The sequence below is a fragment of the Octopus sinensis genome, linkage group LG1 (genome assembly GCF_006345805.1).
Source record: "Octopus sinensis linkage group LG1, ASM634580v1, whole genome shotgun sequence".
Lineage (NCBI taxonomy): Eukaryota > Metazoa > Mollusca > Cephalopoda > Octopoda > Octopodidae > Octopus > Octopus sinensis.
This window is the reverse complement of record NC_042997.1, coordinates 202256051-202271398: the sequence shown is the minus strand read 5'-3', so window position 1 is coordinate 202271398 and position 15348 is coordinate 202256051. Positions and strand designations below refer to the sequence as shown.

The window sequence follows — 15348 nt, the reverse complement described above, 5'->3', positions numbered from 1 at the left end:
ACATGCATAACTGTGGGTTAAGAAAATTGTTAATGAATTAATTGTTCCATGAAAAATAATAGGGAGTGGATGAAGGATTGAAAAATGAAAGGATCCATGTCAATATGAGGATTGGAGGCAAAAATTATGATGATGGTGTTGCTGTTGATAAAAGCAGGGGAAAACTGCTAAATTTAGTATCATGAAATTGAAGCGAGATGGAATTTCTATAAAAGGAAGCTACCTTTTTGGTGCTGTATCCCGTTTTTTTTTTTAGTGCCAGACAGTCAGTTTGAATGTTCTTTTTAAGTGCACAGACACACATGAGTATAGTACACAGGCAGACATACAGACACACTAACACAGACACTAAAGAAAATATTTATAAAGCCTGCAGTGAAACATAAAAGAATCCAATAATAATAATAATAATAATAATAATAATAATTGTAATAAATAAATGAGAAAAAGCAGTTAAAAATACCAAAGTATTTCATAAAATGCATGGCAAAAAAAAAAGATATTTGAAGGAAAAATTTCATAATGTTCCAAATTCCATTTAGAACAATCAATCACTAAAAATATAATTATAAAATTAGCCATTGGTAATGGTCACTATTAGCTGCCCATTCATCAGTTTTACCTGACCAAATTGAATTAAATTTACCAATGAAAACAAAACAAAAGGCTGGAATTATATAATTTTAGCAATCTATAAATGATACAGCAATAAAAATTTAAAAGGTTTTTCCATTTTCTTACCTGTTAGAAAACCAGGAAAAATGATTTTAGTCCTAGAATGCTCCATGGTTCTCATAAACAAATCTATTGAATAAAACAGAGAGAAAAATCAATATTATGGGAGAAGAACCTCTCTCCCCCTCTGTCAAACAAACAAATGGAACAATTCAATAGTCTTTATACATGTTAGAAATGACTGAATGGAAACCAATGTGGGGAAAAAAGAAGAAAAGATAGGAAATTGGAAATCTGTTCATGATGAATATATTTCTGATCAATAATAGAAGAGGAAAAATAGATAAATTAATTCTGTCCAGATATCTGCTTCAAATAGCTAGGATAATATTTCTAATAAAAATATATCTCCCGCTCAGTTCATGTTCTTATATATATATATATGTATATATATATATATATATATCTTTATATATGTACATGTGTGTGCGCGCATGTATATGTATATAATGCAGTCCTTGTACTCATCAGATCCTGTCAACCCATCCAAGCCGTGGACATTAAATGATGATGAAGATTATATATGTATAAGGCTCAGTTCTTGGAATGGTGTAAGAAATTTAAGAGAGGCAGCAATTGGCACAAAAGGTTATGACAACAGTTGTTTGAGATGACAAGGGTGTCATTCTCTTTGATTTTCTGGAACATGTCTGTATCACGAAAAAGTGAGCGATATACTGAGACACGAAAAAGGTTTAGAGAAGACATTAGGAGGAAGAACAAGAGTCTGCAAATGATCCACATTTACCATGATAATGCACAATATACACATCTTTGGCAAGAAATAAGGCAACTGACATATCGAGGTGGTCAGTGATATCCCATCTGCCATACAACTTGGATCTGACATTGTCTGACTTCCACCAGTTTGGTCCAATAAAGGATAGCTCTCAAGGACTATGATTTGATGGAAAAGACAATGGGAAAGTAAGTGTAAAGGTACAATATTCATCATCATCATCATCATCGTTTAACGTCCGCTTTCCATGCTAGCATGGGTTGGACAATTTGACTGAGGGCTGGCAAACCAGATGGCTGCACCAGGCTCCAATCTTGATCTGGCAGAGTTTCTACAGATATATGCCCTTCTTAATACCAACCACTCTGAGAGTGTAGTGGGTGCTTTTTACGTGCCATCGGCACGGGGGCCAGTCAGGCAGTACTGGCAATGACCTCGCTCGAATCTTTTTACACATGCCACCAGCACAGGTGCCAGTAAGGCGATGTTGGTAATGATCACGCTCAAATAGTGCCCTTTTACGTGCCACCAGCATGGAAGCCAGTTGGCTGCTCTGGCGACGATCATGCTTGGATGGTGCTCTTGGCACCCTACTAGCACTTGAATTTTTTCAATGAAGTTTAAAGAGTTGAATTCATTGAGTTTCCATAACAAGCATTACATATGCACCATATGGATTGCTTGTTATGAACATGTGCAGATGCATTGCTTGTTATGGAAACTATGTTGAGAAATAACTTTGTAGAGAGGAAGAGTTACTGTTTCAACATGTGCTATTTGAATGACTTATGTCAGAGAATAAAAAAAAAAGTTAAAGAAGGACACATTGAATAAGGTACCCTTAGATACACTGTTCTTGACTACAAGATTAATTAGTCATAGTTGGAAAGCCTTTGATCATAGGCCTGCACAATCAAGGCCTACCAGGGGCTAAAAACAACAGCAATCCCATCAATCAGAGACTATACAAGCTAAGTGTTTCTAGTACATAGGCAACCCAGCATGCATTTATATAGCTGTCCACATGAAAAGAGTTAAATGAAAAGGTGGAGGAGGGTTATCAACAACAAAACTTCAAAATGCTTTGGTTTGGAATACATGACACATTCTATCAAAGAAAATTCACAGCACTTGACAAGTTGGCATTGCTTAAAACTGCCACAATAAAAGCATTTATATCAATAAAAAATGTTCTCTGAACATATTTAGGATTGCCTTTTCTGAACCAGAATAAAAGTAACAAACATCATCTTTATGTTTAGACAAATTCTTTATTTTCATGTCTTCTTCTTTTAAGAAATAGTTATTTTTCCTTTTATTCTTGTCATCGTCAATGATCATTTCTGTGAACAGCTGTTTCTTGTATGAAAAATGTCATTTTCAGAATCAAGTGTCAAAGTTTTAATATACAAGAACCTAAAACAGAGTTATATAATGCAGTAGGAAATAAAACAAACAAACAAAAACTTGTATACAATTTATGTCATATTTCAGAATGTTTGCTATTTTCTTTTACCCCCACCCCTACCTGTATGGTTTATTCTTTCCATGCTTTTCTACACTTTAGACAGCTCTCAAGAACAGTGCATCCACAAACTATGGCATTGCATTTAAAAAGAATGGTATTTTTGGAAGCAGACTTAATCTATGAATTGACTTAATACCACACTCCGGTCCTAAGGACAGTTTAAGAGAATACACTGTGTTGCAAGTATTTGGTCAAAAGATAACTTAATATCACGGTGTGTTGAAATGTCATTATGAAAGCAGGCAACGAGTGGTGGTGTCCTAGAGGCTCTCTGTGTTTTTATGTCGAGTTGTGATAAAAATAATTTTACATCACACTCATCATTACTCAGGTGCAGGAATGGCTGTGTGGTAAGTAGCTTGCTTACCAGCCACATGGTTCCAGGTTCATTCCCACTGCATGGCACCTTGGGCAAGTGTCTTCTGCTATAGCCTCGGGCCGACCAAAGCCTTGTGAGTGGATTTGGTAGATGGAAACTGAAAGAAGCCTGTCGTAAATATGTATATATATATATATGTGTATGTGTGTGTAAATGTTTGTGTGCCTGTGTTTATGTCCCTGTAACTTAGCGGTTCGGCAAAAGCAACCAATAGAATAAGTACTAGGCTCCCAAAGAATAAGTCTTGGGGTCGATTTGCTTGACAAAAGGCAGTGCTCCAGCATGGCCACAGTCAAATGACTGAAATAAGTAAAAGAGAGTATTTCTTGGAGAGTGCATATTTATTTTACCATTACAAGAAGTGTGACACTGGCCCATGAAGTTTCAACTTGCTGGTTTCCATTAGACTGTCACCACTCTCCTTGTAAAACTAACACACACACACTGTTTAATAAACAGTACGTAGTTTTATGGGCTACTAATAGTTTCATGAGATGATATTAGTAGCTCATAAAAATATACATTGTATTTATTAAACAATATTTATCTTTCACCAAATGGAGTACTTTTTTTGTTGATTTTACCTTCACAAAACAGTATACTAATTATATCATCATCATCATCATCGTTTAACGTCTGTTTTCCATGCTAGCATGGGTTGGACGGTTCAACTGGGGTCTGGGAAGCCAGAAGGCTGCGCCAGGCCCAGTCTGATCTGCCAGCGTTTCTACAGCTGGATGCCCTTCCTAATGCCAACCACTCCGAGAGTGTAGTGGGTGCTTTTTACGTGCCACCCGCACAGGTGCCAGACGGAGCTGGCAAATGGCCACAGACGGATGGTGCTTTTTGCATGCCACCCGCACAGGTGCCAGACGAGGCTGGCAATGGCCACAATCGGATGGTGCTTTTTACATGCCACCGGCGCGGAGGCCAGTTGGGGCAGCGCTGGCAACATCCACGTTCGGATGGTTCTCTTACGTGCCACCGGCACAAATATTGTATATATATATATCATCATCAGTGTCATCGTCATTTAATGTCTGTTTTCCATGCTGGCATGGGTTAGACTAGGAGTGGGAAAACTTTTTAATGCAGTGGGCAAGAAAAAGGTCTGTGGGCGAACTACAAGTTCTAACACTTATATCTGAGTAAATCTTGTATGTATCTATATATAATTCGATATACATTAATAGAGATAAGTTTAACACATTAAATTAACATGTAACATCTTCATTAATGCCACCACTGAATTTAGAACATTGATATTACTTATGAGGTATTCTATAGTTTTCAGTTAGAGAGTAGTTGGGGCTGAAGCGGGTGGTACAAACCTAGCAATATGTGTTTTATAGTGAAAACAAAATTTCCATTCAAATGGAACAATTTCTGTTCGAGTCTATCTGTTTTAAGTGATAATGGAAACGCGACCTATGTTGCAAATAGGCATCGGAATATAGTATAAATTTTGTAATTGAAAAATTTATTATATTTTGTACATGAATGTATCGATCTTTGAGTGCAATAGAATGTGTTCACGAGTGCAACTGCACCTGTGGGTGGGGTTTGCCCCACCCAAGGGCGCAATTGCACTCATGAGCCAACCACTTTACAGTGTAAACTAGGTGCTTTTACACAACCCTGACATTGGTGCATTATGTGGCACTGGTACAAGTGCTTTTTACATGGCATTGGCACCTATGAACCTGCAATGTTCAATGTTTTTTTAATTTTTTTGAAAAGCCAAAGCAATGCATGTTATAAGAGACAATTCAATGGCTTGTAGTTTGTGTAGTATTTCAATTTTTGGACATGGGGTGGGGAATAAAGACCTTTTCCAAGCAATTTTCAAAAAAAAATGGTGAGTTCACAGCATCAAATCTCTAAAGACTTCCTGAAGAATCGGTTCTAAGCTCTAAATATTGAAACACAAGATAAAAGAGCAAACCATCAACTTGTATCATTTCTTAGGACTCACAATTAGTTGGCTTTTTAAAGAAAATTAAAAACATTTATCTACATCAGACAATGCTTCATGCAAACTATACTACTTATCTATGAGAGCAGGATATGATGGAAGATTTAGTTAAACTCCTTATTATTGCATCATATATCAAATAACCTTTACATGTGTTTCACTAGCATATACAAGTTTGTTGTGTGGTAATTGTTACAGAGATGATTGCAAAATCACCTTGAAATGCCAGATGATGTTATAATAAAGAGGTTAACTGAATCTTTTGTTTTATTCTTCTCTCAGATATATATATATTCTAAATTATTCAAATATATACAGAATCAAAGATAATTGGAGAACAAATTTTGTTTAAATACTTGATTGGAAGTTGGCTATTCATGAATTTCCATGGAGTTCTAAGCATTAGTTAACTGTAATGCTATTCAAAACAGCAATTATTCAATCTCTCTATACACATCTAGACTATCTATCTACATACACACATACACACACAACCACATGAAATTCTTCTACCTTCTCTCTCACCTCTGACAAACTGTTCTTATTTTGAGTCATACTTTTTATTATCAGTAATTCAACAACTTATCAGACCACAGACTGAAATTGATGAATCTAATGAAGTATTTCTTAATTGTTTTCATTTATAAACTCCATAGAGAAAGTTCATTGCAACTGTTTAACCCTTTAGTGTTCGCATTATTCTGCCAAAATTAATCCTTTTTTATTCACATTGTTTTGAATTAATCATGCATTATCTTGTAGCTATGAGATTTTGATGAGGTAGCTGTTAATTTTTTAAACAATATTGTAGGGTTGGTGTGAGAGACCAGATATGGCTAGTTTGAACATAAAACAGGTAGAATATTTTTGGCCAGATATGGCCGGTTTAAATGCTAAAGGGTTAAATGACTGGTTTATGTAACATATACATTCTCCATGTTTTAATTTCTCGCCTTTCATCCTTTTGAGGTCGATTAAATAAGTACCAGGTATGCACTGGGGTCGATGTAATCGACTTAATCCATTTGTCTGCCCTTGTTTGTCCTCTCTCTGTTTAGCCCCTTGTGGGTAGTAAAAAAATAAAAATTGAAATTTCTCTCACGGATGGAATGTTAGTAATAAACACCACCAGTTGTTTTAGCTACCCTTGTCATCCCTGCTATCTCTTATATTTCAATTATCTCTTATCCTGTGTCTCTACACATCCACCTCCTCTTGTCTCTCTCTCTCTCTCTCTCTGAAGCCATTGTTCTTGTTATCAACCGGTTCTCTTAGCTCCCTCACTTCTATATACTGAAACTGCTTGCACAGACGTTACTCTGGACTATCTGCACCTGTTAGTTTTGTTACCCAGTGACTCTGCAAGCACAGTTAACCTCTTTCTCCGAAAGGATGAAAGGCAAAGTTAATCTTGGTGGAATTTGAGCTCAGAACGTAAAGACAGATGAGGATCATATCAATATTTGTTTCTGCTGAAGGCCCGAAATTTTGGGGACAGGGCCAGTCGATTAGATCGACCCTAGTATGCAACTGGTACTTAATTTATTGACCCCGAAAGGATGAAAGGCAAAGTCAATTTCAGTAGAATTTGAACTCAGAACGTAAAAACAGATGAAATACCACTAAGCATTTCGCCGGGCATGCTAAAAGGATCATATCAATATTAACTGATCTTAAGGTAGCAAGCTGGCAGAATTGTTACTGTGCTGGAAAAAAAACCCCACTTAGTGACACTCCTTCCATCCTGAGTTCAAATGCTGCAGGGATTGACTTTGCTTTCATCATTTTGAGGTTGATAAAGAAAGCTCCAGTTACGCACTGGAGTCAAGGTAATCGACTTTCACACCTCACCGCCCACAATTGCAGGCCTTATGCCAAAATTTGAAACCAATATTAATCGATCTCATTCACTGCTGCATAGACATAGTTAAACAAAGCTAGTTATAAACCTTTGTATATGGGTTGGTAAGTTTGATTGCTCCCATTACTATGTGTCTTTCAATATAACTATCCTGGTATATATACATATATATATATATATATATATATATATTATATATATATATATATATATATATATATACATACACACATACATACACACATACATACATACATATATATATATATATATATGTATATATATATATATACACATATATATATTATATATATATACACACACATATATATATATTATATATTATATATATACACATATACATATGCATATATATATATATATATATATATATATATATTTATCCATCCATCTATCTATCTAACCATCTAAGTCCACACACACACAGACACACAATACTTGTGCAAATCTTCACAATAATATATATATCAATATATGTAGTATACAATACAGGAAATATAGAAAATGTTATAATTGACAAAAATAAAGAAATGATACTTCTATATAAAGATAATTAGCCATGAGATTAAACATTAATTATAATGCTTGTATTATCATTATAATGAAGCTGGTAGCAACAAAAGGCTTTTCAATTTGCACCATACAAAGCCAGCAGCACATTTATTGCCATTCTTTTATTTTTTTTTGTTTCGTAGAACTAAGACATACAAGCCAACAAGGAAACCTCTACGTGGCTGCTCAACCTGCTAGAAATATCAACCAAATCTCCTTCATATCACATCTGTCCATCTTGAAAATAGATCAACATACTAAAATCTCAAAAAGGTAAGCCACAGATACCATTTTCCCCCTTCTTACATTTGTAAGTGAGACTAATGATAAAAAGAAGACTACATTTGAATTGGACAAGTGATATTAATTTGGACCCAGATTTAATTTGCAACTATTGAATAAGTCTGTAGGCATTCCTATTCTACCAACCAATCAGTGTTTAGTGCCATTTGATATTAACAGGCATATTTAGTCACCAGATGTAGTTGTAGTAGTAACAGTAGTGACAAGTAGCATTATCAGCTAACTAGTATCACCACTACACTGACAGATACCGTTTTGAAGCCACAACTTCCACTGCGTGAACTTTCTACAATGAATTGCAGAAATTTACTTCCCAGCTTCATTTAGATCAAAAGCATGAGGCAACAGGAACGTAAACACATGAAAGTGTGATGGTATTGCATCGAGGTGAACTGGCAGAAACATTAGCACGCTGGGCGAAATGCGTAGCCGTATTTCATCTGCCGTTACATTCTGAGTTCAAATTCGACCGAGGTCGACTTTGCCTTTCATCATTTCGGGGTCGATTAAATAAGTACCAGTTACGCACTGGGGTCGATATAATCGACTTAATCCATTTGTCTGCCCTTGCTTGTCCTCTCTGTGTTTAGCCCATGTGGGTAGTAAAGAAATAGGTATTGCATTGTGTCCAAAGATTATGAGAAAGAAAGAGATTTCTTAGATGTGGTGTTAAGGAGGTTGTGACTGCCAGTCATTTTTGTCACTTCTTCATCACTGCAGGGATTTCACCCCCAGCCTGGGCTTAGTGGTTTTAAACTGAGAGTCAGTCTGAACAACCAGATCCCACTCTTCTGACTTGGAGGTCTGACCACAGTGGGTCAGTGGGTTAAGGTGGCTCCAGTGACCAGCAAACTGCACATTTTACATTGGAGTGGCCTTCTCTGAGGTGAATTGACTTATGGGGTTGGAGATCTTCACCTATCCTGGAATTGCCAGAAGAGTGTCAAAGAGGGAACTGGACCACATGAGGGACTCCACTCCATGATTTGCACACATACACACACACTTTATTACTAAATATGTGGAATGCTGCCATCATAGTTGTATTTAATGATGTTTCAGCATTTTCCATTTATTAGCAATGATGAAATCTCAAGACATTTTAATTTGTAACATTAAATATTTGTTGATTGAACTTATCACAGAACTTAATTCATGAAGAAGAAGAAGAAGAAAATATATTTCCCCACACTGTGATGATAAATTTACAATTTATCTCACATAACACTTTTGCTTGAATCTATATTTTCTAGACATCCATGACCTCACAGTCAATTTCATTAGCAAATATGAACACGATCATCTGTCACGTAAAATACACAGAAGTAACCAAAGGAACCAATATAAAGAGAACTGCAAAACAACACTAACGGCATAAAAAACACTTTTATGGAACTCAAAGAAAAAAGAACTTCATGATTTTCCCATTATGAAATGAAATTACAAGATAAACAACACACTGAAAAGGTGGGAGAGATCCCAAAGAACACACTGAAGAAGTAGGAGAGACCAATCAGCAGCAGAAACCTGAATCTATATAAAAATCCTGTATCCAATACATAGATATTGCAAAAAATATAATGGATCAATAACAGGCATAACAACGTCTCATCTTTCATCTGCTTCATGTTATAAAAATTGAGTTTCACACCGGCCCTTAACAGCCCTTTGAGGCTCAAAAAGCATTTCCATTTGCTTTTAAATGTATGGCACTTGCATGAGATAAATACTAAGTGATGGGGAAGTGAGGAAATGAATCCATAAATTAACAAGTCTCAATTGGATAATTTTTTGATTAATATCATTTATTGCGGATCTTAAAAAGCTAATAGATTGTCCATGCTAAGGAAAGCTGGCAGAATCAGTAGAGTGAGGAATAAATTGCAAGAATGGTATTCAGTTGTGTACTGTCTATATTCATCATCATCGTTTAACGTCTGCTTTCCATGCTAGCATGAGTTGGACGATTTTTACTGAGGGCTGGCGAACCAGATAGCTGCCCCAGGCTCCAATCTTGATTTGGCAGAGTTTCTACAGCTGGTATCGACTATGTTTGGATGGAGCTTTTTATGTGCCACTGGCATGGTGAGCCAGTCAGGCAGCACTGGCAATAACCCATGCATGAATGGTGCTTATTGCGTGCCACCAGCACGAGAGCCAGTCAGGCAGCACTGTCATCGGCCACAATTACAATTTCCATTTGATTTTGATTTGATTTTGATTTTACTTGACTCATTAAGTCTCCTCAAGCATGGCGTGTCACCTGACAATTCAAATGTAAATTACTATTTTTAAATCTCACAATGAGTACTTTTTAAATGGGCTGGTTATGCGACACTGGTGTAGGCTACGGCTGTGATCTCACTTTACTTGCCGGGTCTTCTCAATCACAGCATATCTCCAGAGGTCTCGGTCTCTCGACGTTGCCTCTGTGAGGCTCAACATTCGAAAGTCATGCTTCACTACCTCATCCCATGTCTTCCTGGGTCTACCTCTTTACAAGACCATAATTCCTGATTCAAGTAGTGTATTGTGTTCTTGAGCAAGACACTTCATTTCCTGTTGTTCCAGTTGAGGAGACTAGAAATGAGTACCAAATGAGTGTTGATGCAGCCCTCTCAATCACCTGCTATCACATCCTCAATGTTCCCTTGGGTCAAACCTAGGAGGGGGTGAAAAAAAAAGTATGTAGGCCTATCAATATATTAAAATTACAAATAGCTTAGTTCATGCAGCCAATATAGGTAGTGTAAAAATCTTTGTTGTGTGCTTCATTGTCTTGCAGTGTCGAGTTCAATATTACCTGCAGGTAAAAGTTACCTGTGATAGACTGGTGAGATTAGTTTCTCAGTTACTACAAACATATAAAGTAATGAAATAAGACAACAATAAATAAATAAATAAGTATATATATGTGTGTGTGTGTGTGTGTGTGTTCACTGGATCAAAGAGGGCTATGAATGAATATCCAATATTAGAATACTTTCTTACTTGTGGACTAAAATTTTACTATTATTATTATTATTATTATTATTATTATTATTATTGTTTTGTTTCTGCTTTAATTTATACATGCTGCACCCAAGTCTCAACCAGAGACAGCAAGGGGCGTTATCATTATTATTATTTGAAGCAACTAAGGTGGAAAAAGAATATTTTTTCCTACTATTATTATTATTTTTTTCTCTCTGCATTATAAAAGCACTGGGCTTTATCCCTTCTTATTTGGCTTTGCATAAGAAATGTAATATAAAATTCTCATTTCTCTATTTAGAGCAGCACATCACCAATATTGACAGAAGATATATTTCATAAATAAGACAGGAATCGACAGGTATCACAAAGTTTTAATATTTCATATGTAATATGGTTTGCACAGTGTGTGTGTGTATGCATACATTCATACATAAATATATACATACACACATGTATGTATACACATGTACAAATATATACATACATATACATACAAATATATATACAAGCACACACATTCTCCCATGTGTGTGTGTATGCATGTATGCATTAATATATATATACATACACACATGTATATATACATATATACAAATATAAACATATGTATTAAAATATATATACAAGCACACACATTCTCCCATATATGTGTGTGTGTGTGTGCATATATACATAAATATATGTATACATACACATGTATATATACTTATGTACATGCATACACATTTACAAATACATACATACATATATATACAAGTATATATACAAGCACACACATTCTCTCATACATGTGTGTGTGTGCATATACATAAATATATGTATACATACACACGTATATATACTTATGTACATGCATACACATTTACAAATACATACATACACACACATATATATATATATATATACAAACACATGCATTCTGTCATATATATGCACGTGCACACACACACACATACACACAGGTATATACAGATGCTCAAATAAGTAGAGAGAGAATGTATGCATAAAATAAAATGTAACATAAATATAAAGGAAACAAAATAGGAAAACAATTTTCTCCTACAATATAGTAATACATAATATATATATATATATATATATATATATATAATATATATATATATATACACACAGCTATATATGTCAGCTGCAATAATATTCCATCACATTGAACTGAAGGAATATGGAATACATTGTTCAATAAACATAGCTGCAAACTTCAGTGAGTTTCCTTGTAAAAGTAGCAAATATAAAAATGAATAGTTTTATTTATTTGGAAACATGGCACTGGCGATGCTGAATGAATGGCTCGACTTATGAAAATGTCAAAAAGGAAACGAGTGAGTTTTGGTTATATTTAACCGAACAATAAGGAATTTATGGAAAAACTTGCCAATTTGAAAAAGAGAATCAAGTTTATAGATTAGCTCTAGTCATGTGTAAAATGATAATAATAATAATAACAAATTGTATTTAAAATAGAATGAGTTCACAAATATTTACAAAATGAAATGATAAAAATATATACTGGAAGGCAGGTAGAGACGCAATGTAAGGTACTATGTGGGCAGAGATGATAGAAGTGTGGAAATATGGTACAGAATAAAATCATCTAATAGTCTCGTTTTATCTTGGAGTTACTGAATTATTTGTGATGATGAGAATAAAATATAACAAATAATAATGAAGAGGAGGAGGAGGAAGGAGAAGAGGAAAAAGCTGCATTATATATGGAACTAATATTTAACTGTGGCGTTCCTAGAGAAACAAGAAATCTCTATCTTCAGAAACCTTCAAAGATCTTGCCTGTGACAAAATTTCAAAATATACAATATGATTTAAATAGATATCATTGTAGCTAATGTTATTAAAATGGCCATTTTGATAAATCTTATAAAACACTAAAATATTTTAAAAAAAAAGAAACGATTACATGCACGTCTGTGTGGTTTGAAGCCATATATAAAAATAAAACAAGAATTAAATAATTTCTTTTATTTATTTCATAAAGAAATATAGCAGTTTATGAATAAGAAATACAGAGTTTATGAGAGAAAGCAAGCATATTTCAAATGGCTTCTCACTGTATTTCTCCACAACCAACATTTATCCTTCCCCACATCTATTATTAGTAATTTACAAACAGCTATTATATTGTTAGTTTCCATTGAACCTTGTAGAAAATTAAGTTACCAAGTTGTTTCAACTCTCATTAGAAACCGATTCTTTCATTTTCAAAAAACAAAAAAAAACTCATCCATTGATTTTTGCTCTCTTCCATGTTTGTGGATTGTGATCTTCAGTTTTAATGAGGAGCAACTAACCTCTGACTAATAGATTCTGACAGAAAAAAAGGAAGAAGCAGAGAAAATAGATTATAAAATTTATATGTAAACTAGCAGCTAAGCCCGGTTTCACCCGGTCTAATTGGATGATGTTGCTGTGATTGTTTTCGGTTAGGCATAACCTATAACAGCGTTTGTCAACCTTATCATTTCGGGACCCTGTTTCAATTGGAGCCTTCAACCATATGAAAATTTCCTGACCCCACCCTGTCAGAAAACAGCTTCTAAGCAACTGGTTGTTTTAATGGCAGAAAAAAAGAGGGAAATTCCATTAGAAAATTTTTAATCGATTTTCTTGGTAAGTATGGGGGCTAGGAAAAAAATACAAACTGCATTCCAATCTATGCATCTGTCTCCACATATGTGCCATTTTTCATGCGAATCCACCCAGCCATTTGGCTGTGAACCTCAAGACAAGGAAGAATACAACGATCGCCCATGTCCAATTTATATTATAGATAATCTATTTGAATACATATCTGACTTTATGGCAATGTGGTCAAGAAGCTTACTTCCCCTAGCATGTAGCCAAGGGTTCATTCACAGGGTGTCTTCTTAGTAATGTCTTCTATATAACCCCAGGCCAACTAAAACCTTGGGAAAGGATTTGGTAGGACAGAAGCTGAAAGAAACCAGTTGTTTTGAGAGTGAATGTATGTGTGTGTCCGTCCCCATATTTGGCTCCTTGTTTTAATGTCACTTGATAATTGTAAATAAGCATCACCATCATACAAGCAATGTTGTTTGTTGTCAGTCTTCCATGAAAAAAAAAACCTGTCTGGCTATGGGGAAATGTTACTGAGCTTGGAAACGGGTGAGGGTTGGGGACAGGAAGGGTTTCTGGGCATAGAAACAAATTTTGTCCAATTCATGTGAGTATAGAAAAGTGGACAGTAAAACCATGATGAATGTGACTTTATAGTTTACCTGAATATATACCCAACACCATGAATATATTTACTCTTTTACTTGTTTGTCATTTGACCATGGCCATACTGGAGCACTGCCTTTAGTCAAACAAATCTACCCCACAACTTATTCTTTGAAAACCTAGTACTTATTCTATCGGTCTCTTTTTGCTGAACCACTAAGTTACGGGACATAAACACACCAACATTGGTTGTCAAGCAATGTTTGGGATACAAACACAGACACACACATACACAAACATAAATATACACGATGGGCTTCTTTCAGTTTCTGTTTACCAAATCCACTCACAAGGCTTTGGTCAGCCTGAGGTTATAGCAGAAGACACTTGCTCAAGGTGCCACACAGTAGGACTGAATCCAGAACCATGTGGTTGGGAAGCAAGCTTCTTACATAAAAGAAATTTATTTTTTAAGGGGTTAGTGAGACGAGAAAGCAACAATCACGAATGTTGCCAGTGTCTCAGATTGGAGGGAGGGAGAAATTTATCCTCAGACTGGTACAACAGAGGGGACTCTGCATGCTGCAGTGTTGACTTCACTATAACTGCACACAACTGGTGTTAGATTGGACAGAAGTAGTCCCTCCGATAGTGTTTCTCACAGTTTCTTGTCCTCCAAATTTCACTTCCAAGGCTTTGGTTAATCTGAAGTTCTGGTAGAAGACATTATTAAAGAATGGGATTGAACTTGGTCTCATATTGTTTCAAATTGAAGTTGTTAATAACATTGCTATGACTGCACCCATTGTTACTTTCTGTGGGGTTACATATGTTAAGATGATGGATCTAGGATTAGAGATTAACAGAACTTTATTTAGTTAAGAAATAACACTGCTGGATAATTGTTTCATTAAAAAGAAAAATATCTGAGTACTTTGAACTCTACTATAATTCTTTGCCTCGTGATTTCAATATTATATATATAAACACACACACACGTAATTTCTTCTAAGAAATTATAAACATTACCAAGATAAAAGGAAAACAATAACAAAAAAATTCC

General features: G+C 35.2%; 1 protein-coding gene across 5 annotated transcripts in view; it reads right to left on the bottom strand.

The window, feature by feature from the left end:
* The window catches only part of LOC115232327 (protocadherin Fat 4-like), a 648900-nt gene that overhangs the window by 221033 nt on the left and 412519 nt on the right, over window positions 1-15348 (bottom strand). For all 5 annotated transcript variants that reach the window (XM_036508327.1, XM_036508328.1, XM_036508334.1 and 2 more), the window contains exon 6: window positions 742-804. In XM_036508327.1, the coding sequence (XP_036364220.1) occupies window positions 742-796 (55 nt within the window). In that variant the 5' untranslated portion in view covers window positions 797-804. The remainder of the gene's footprint in view (window positions 1-741; window positions 805-15348) is intronic.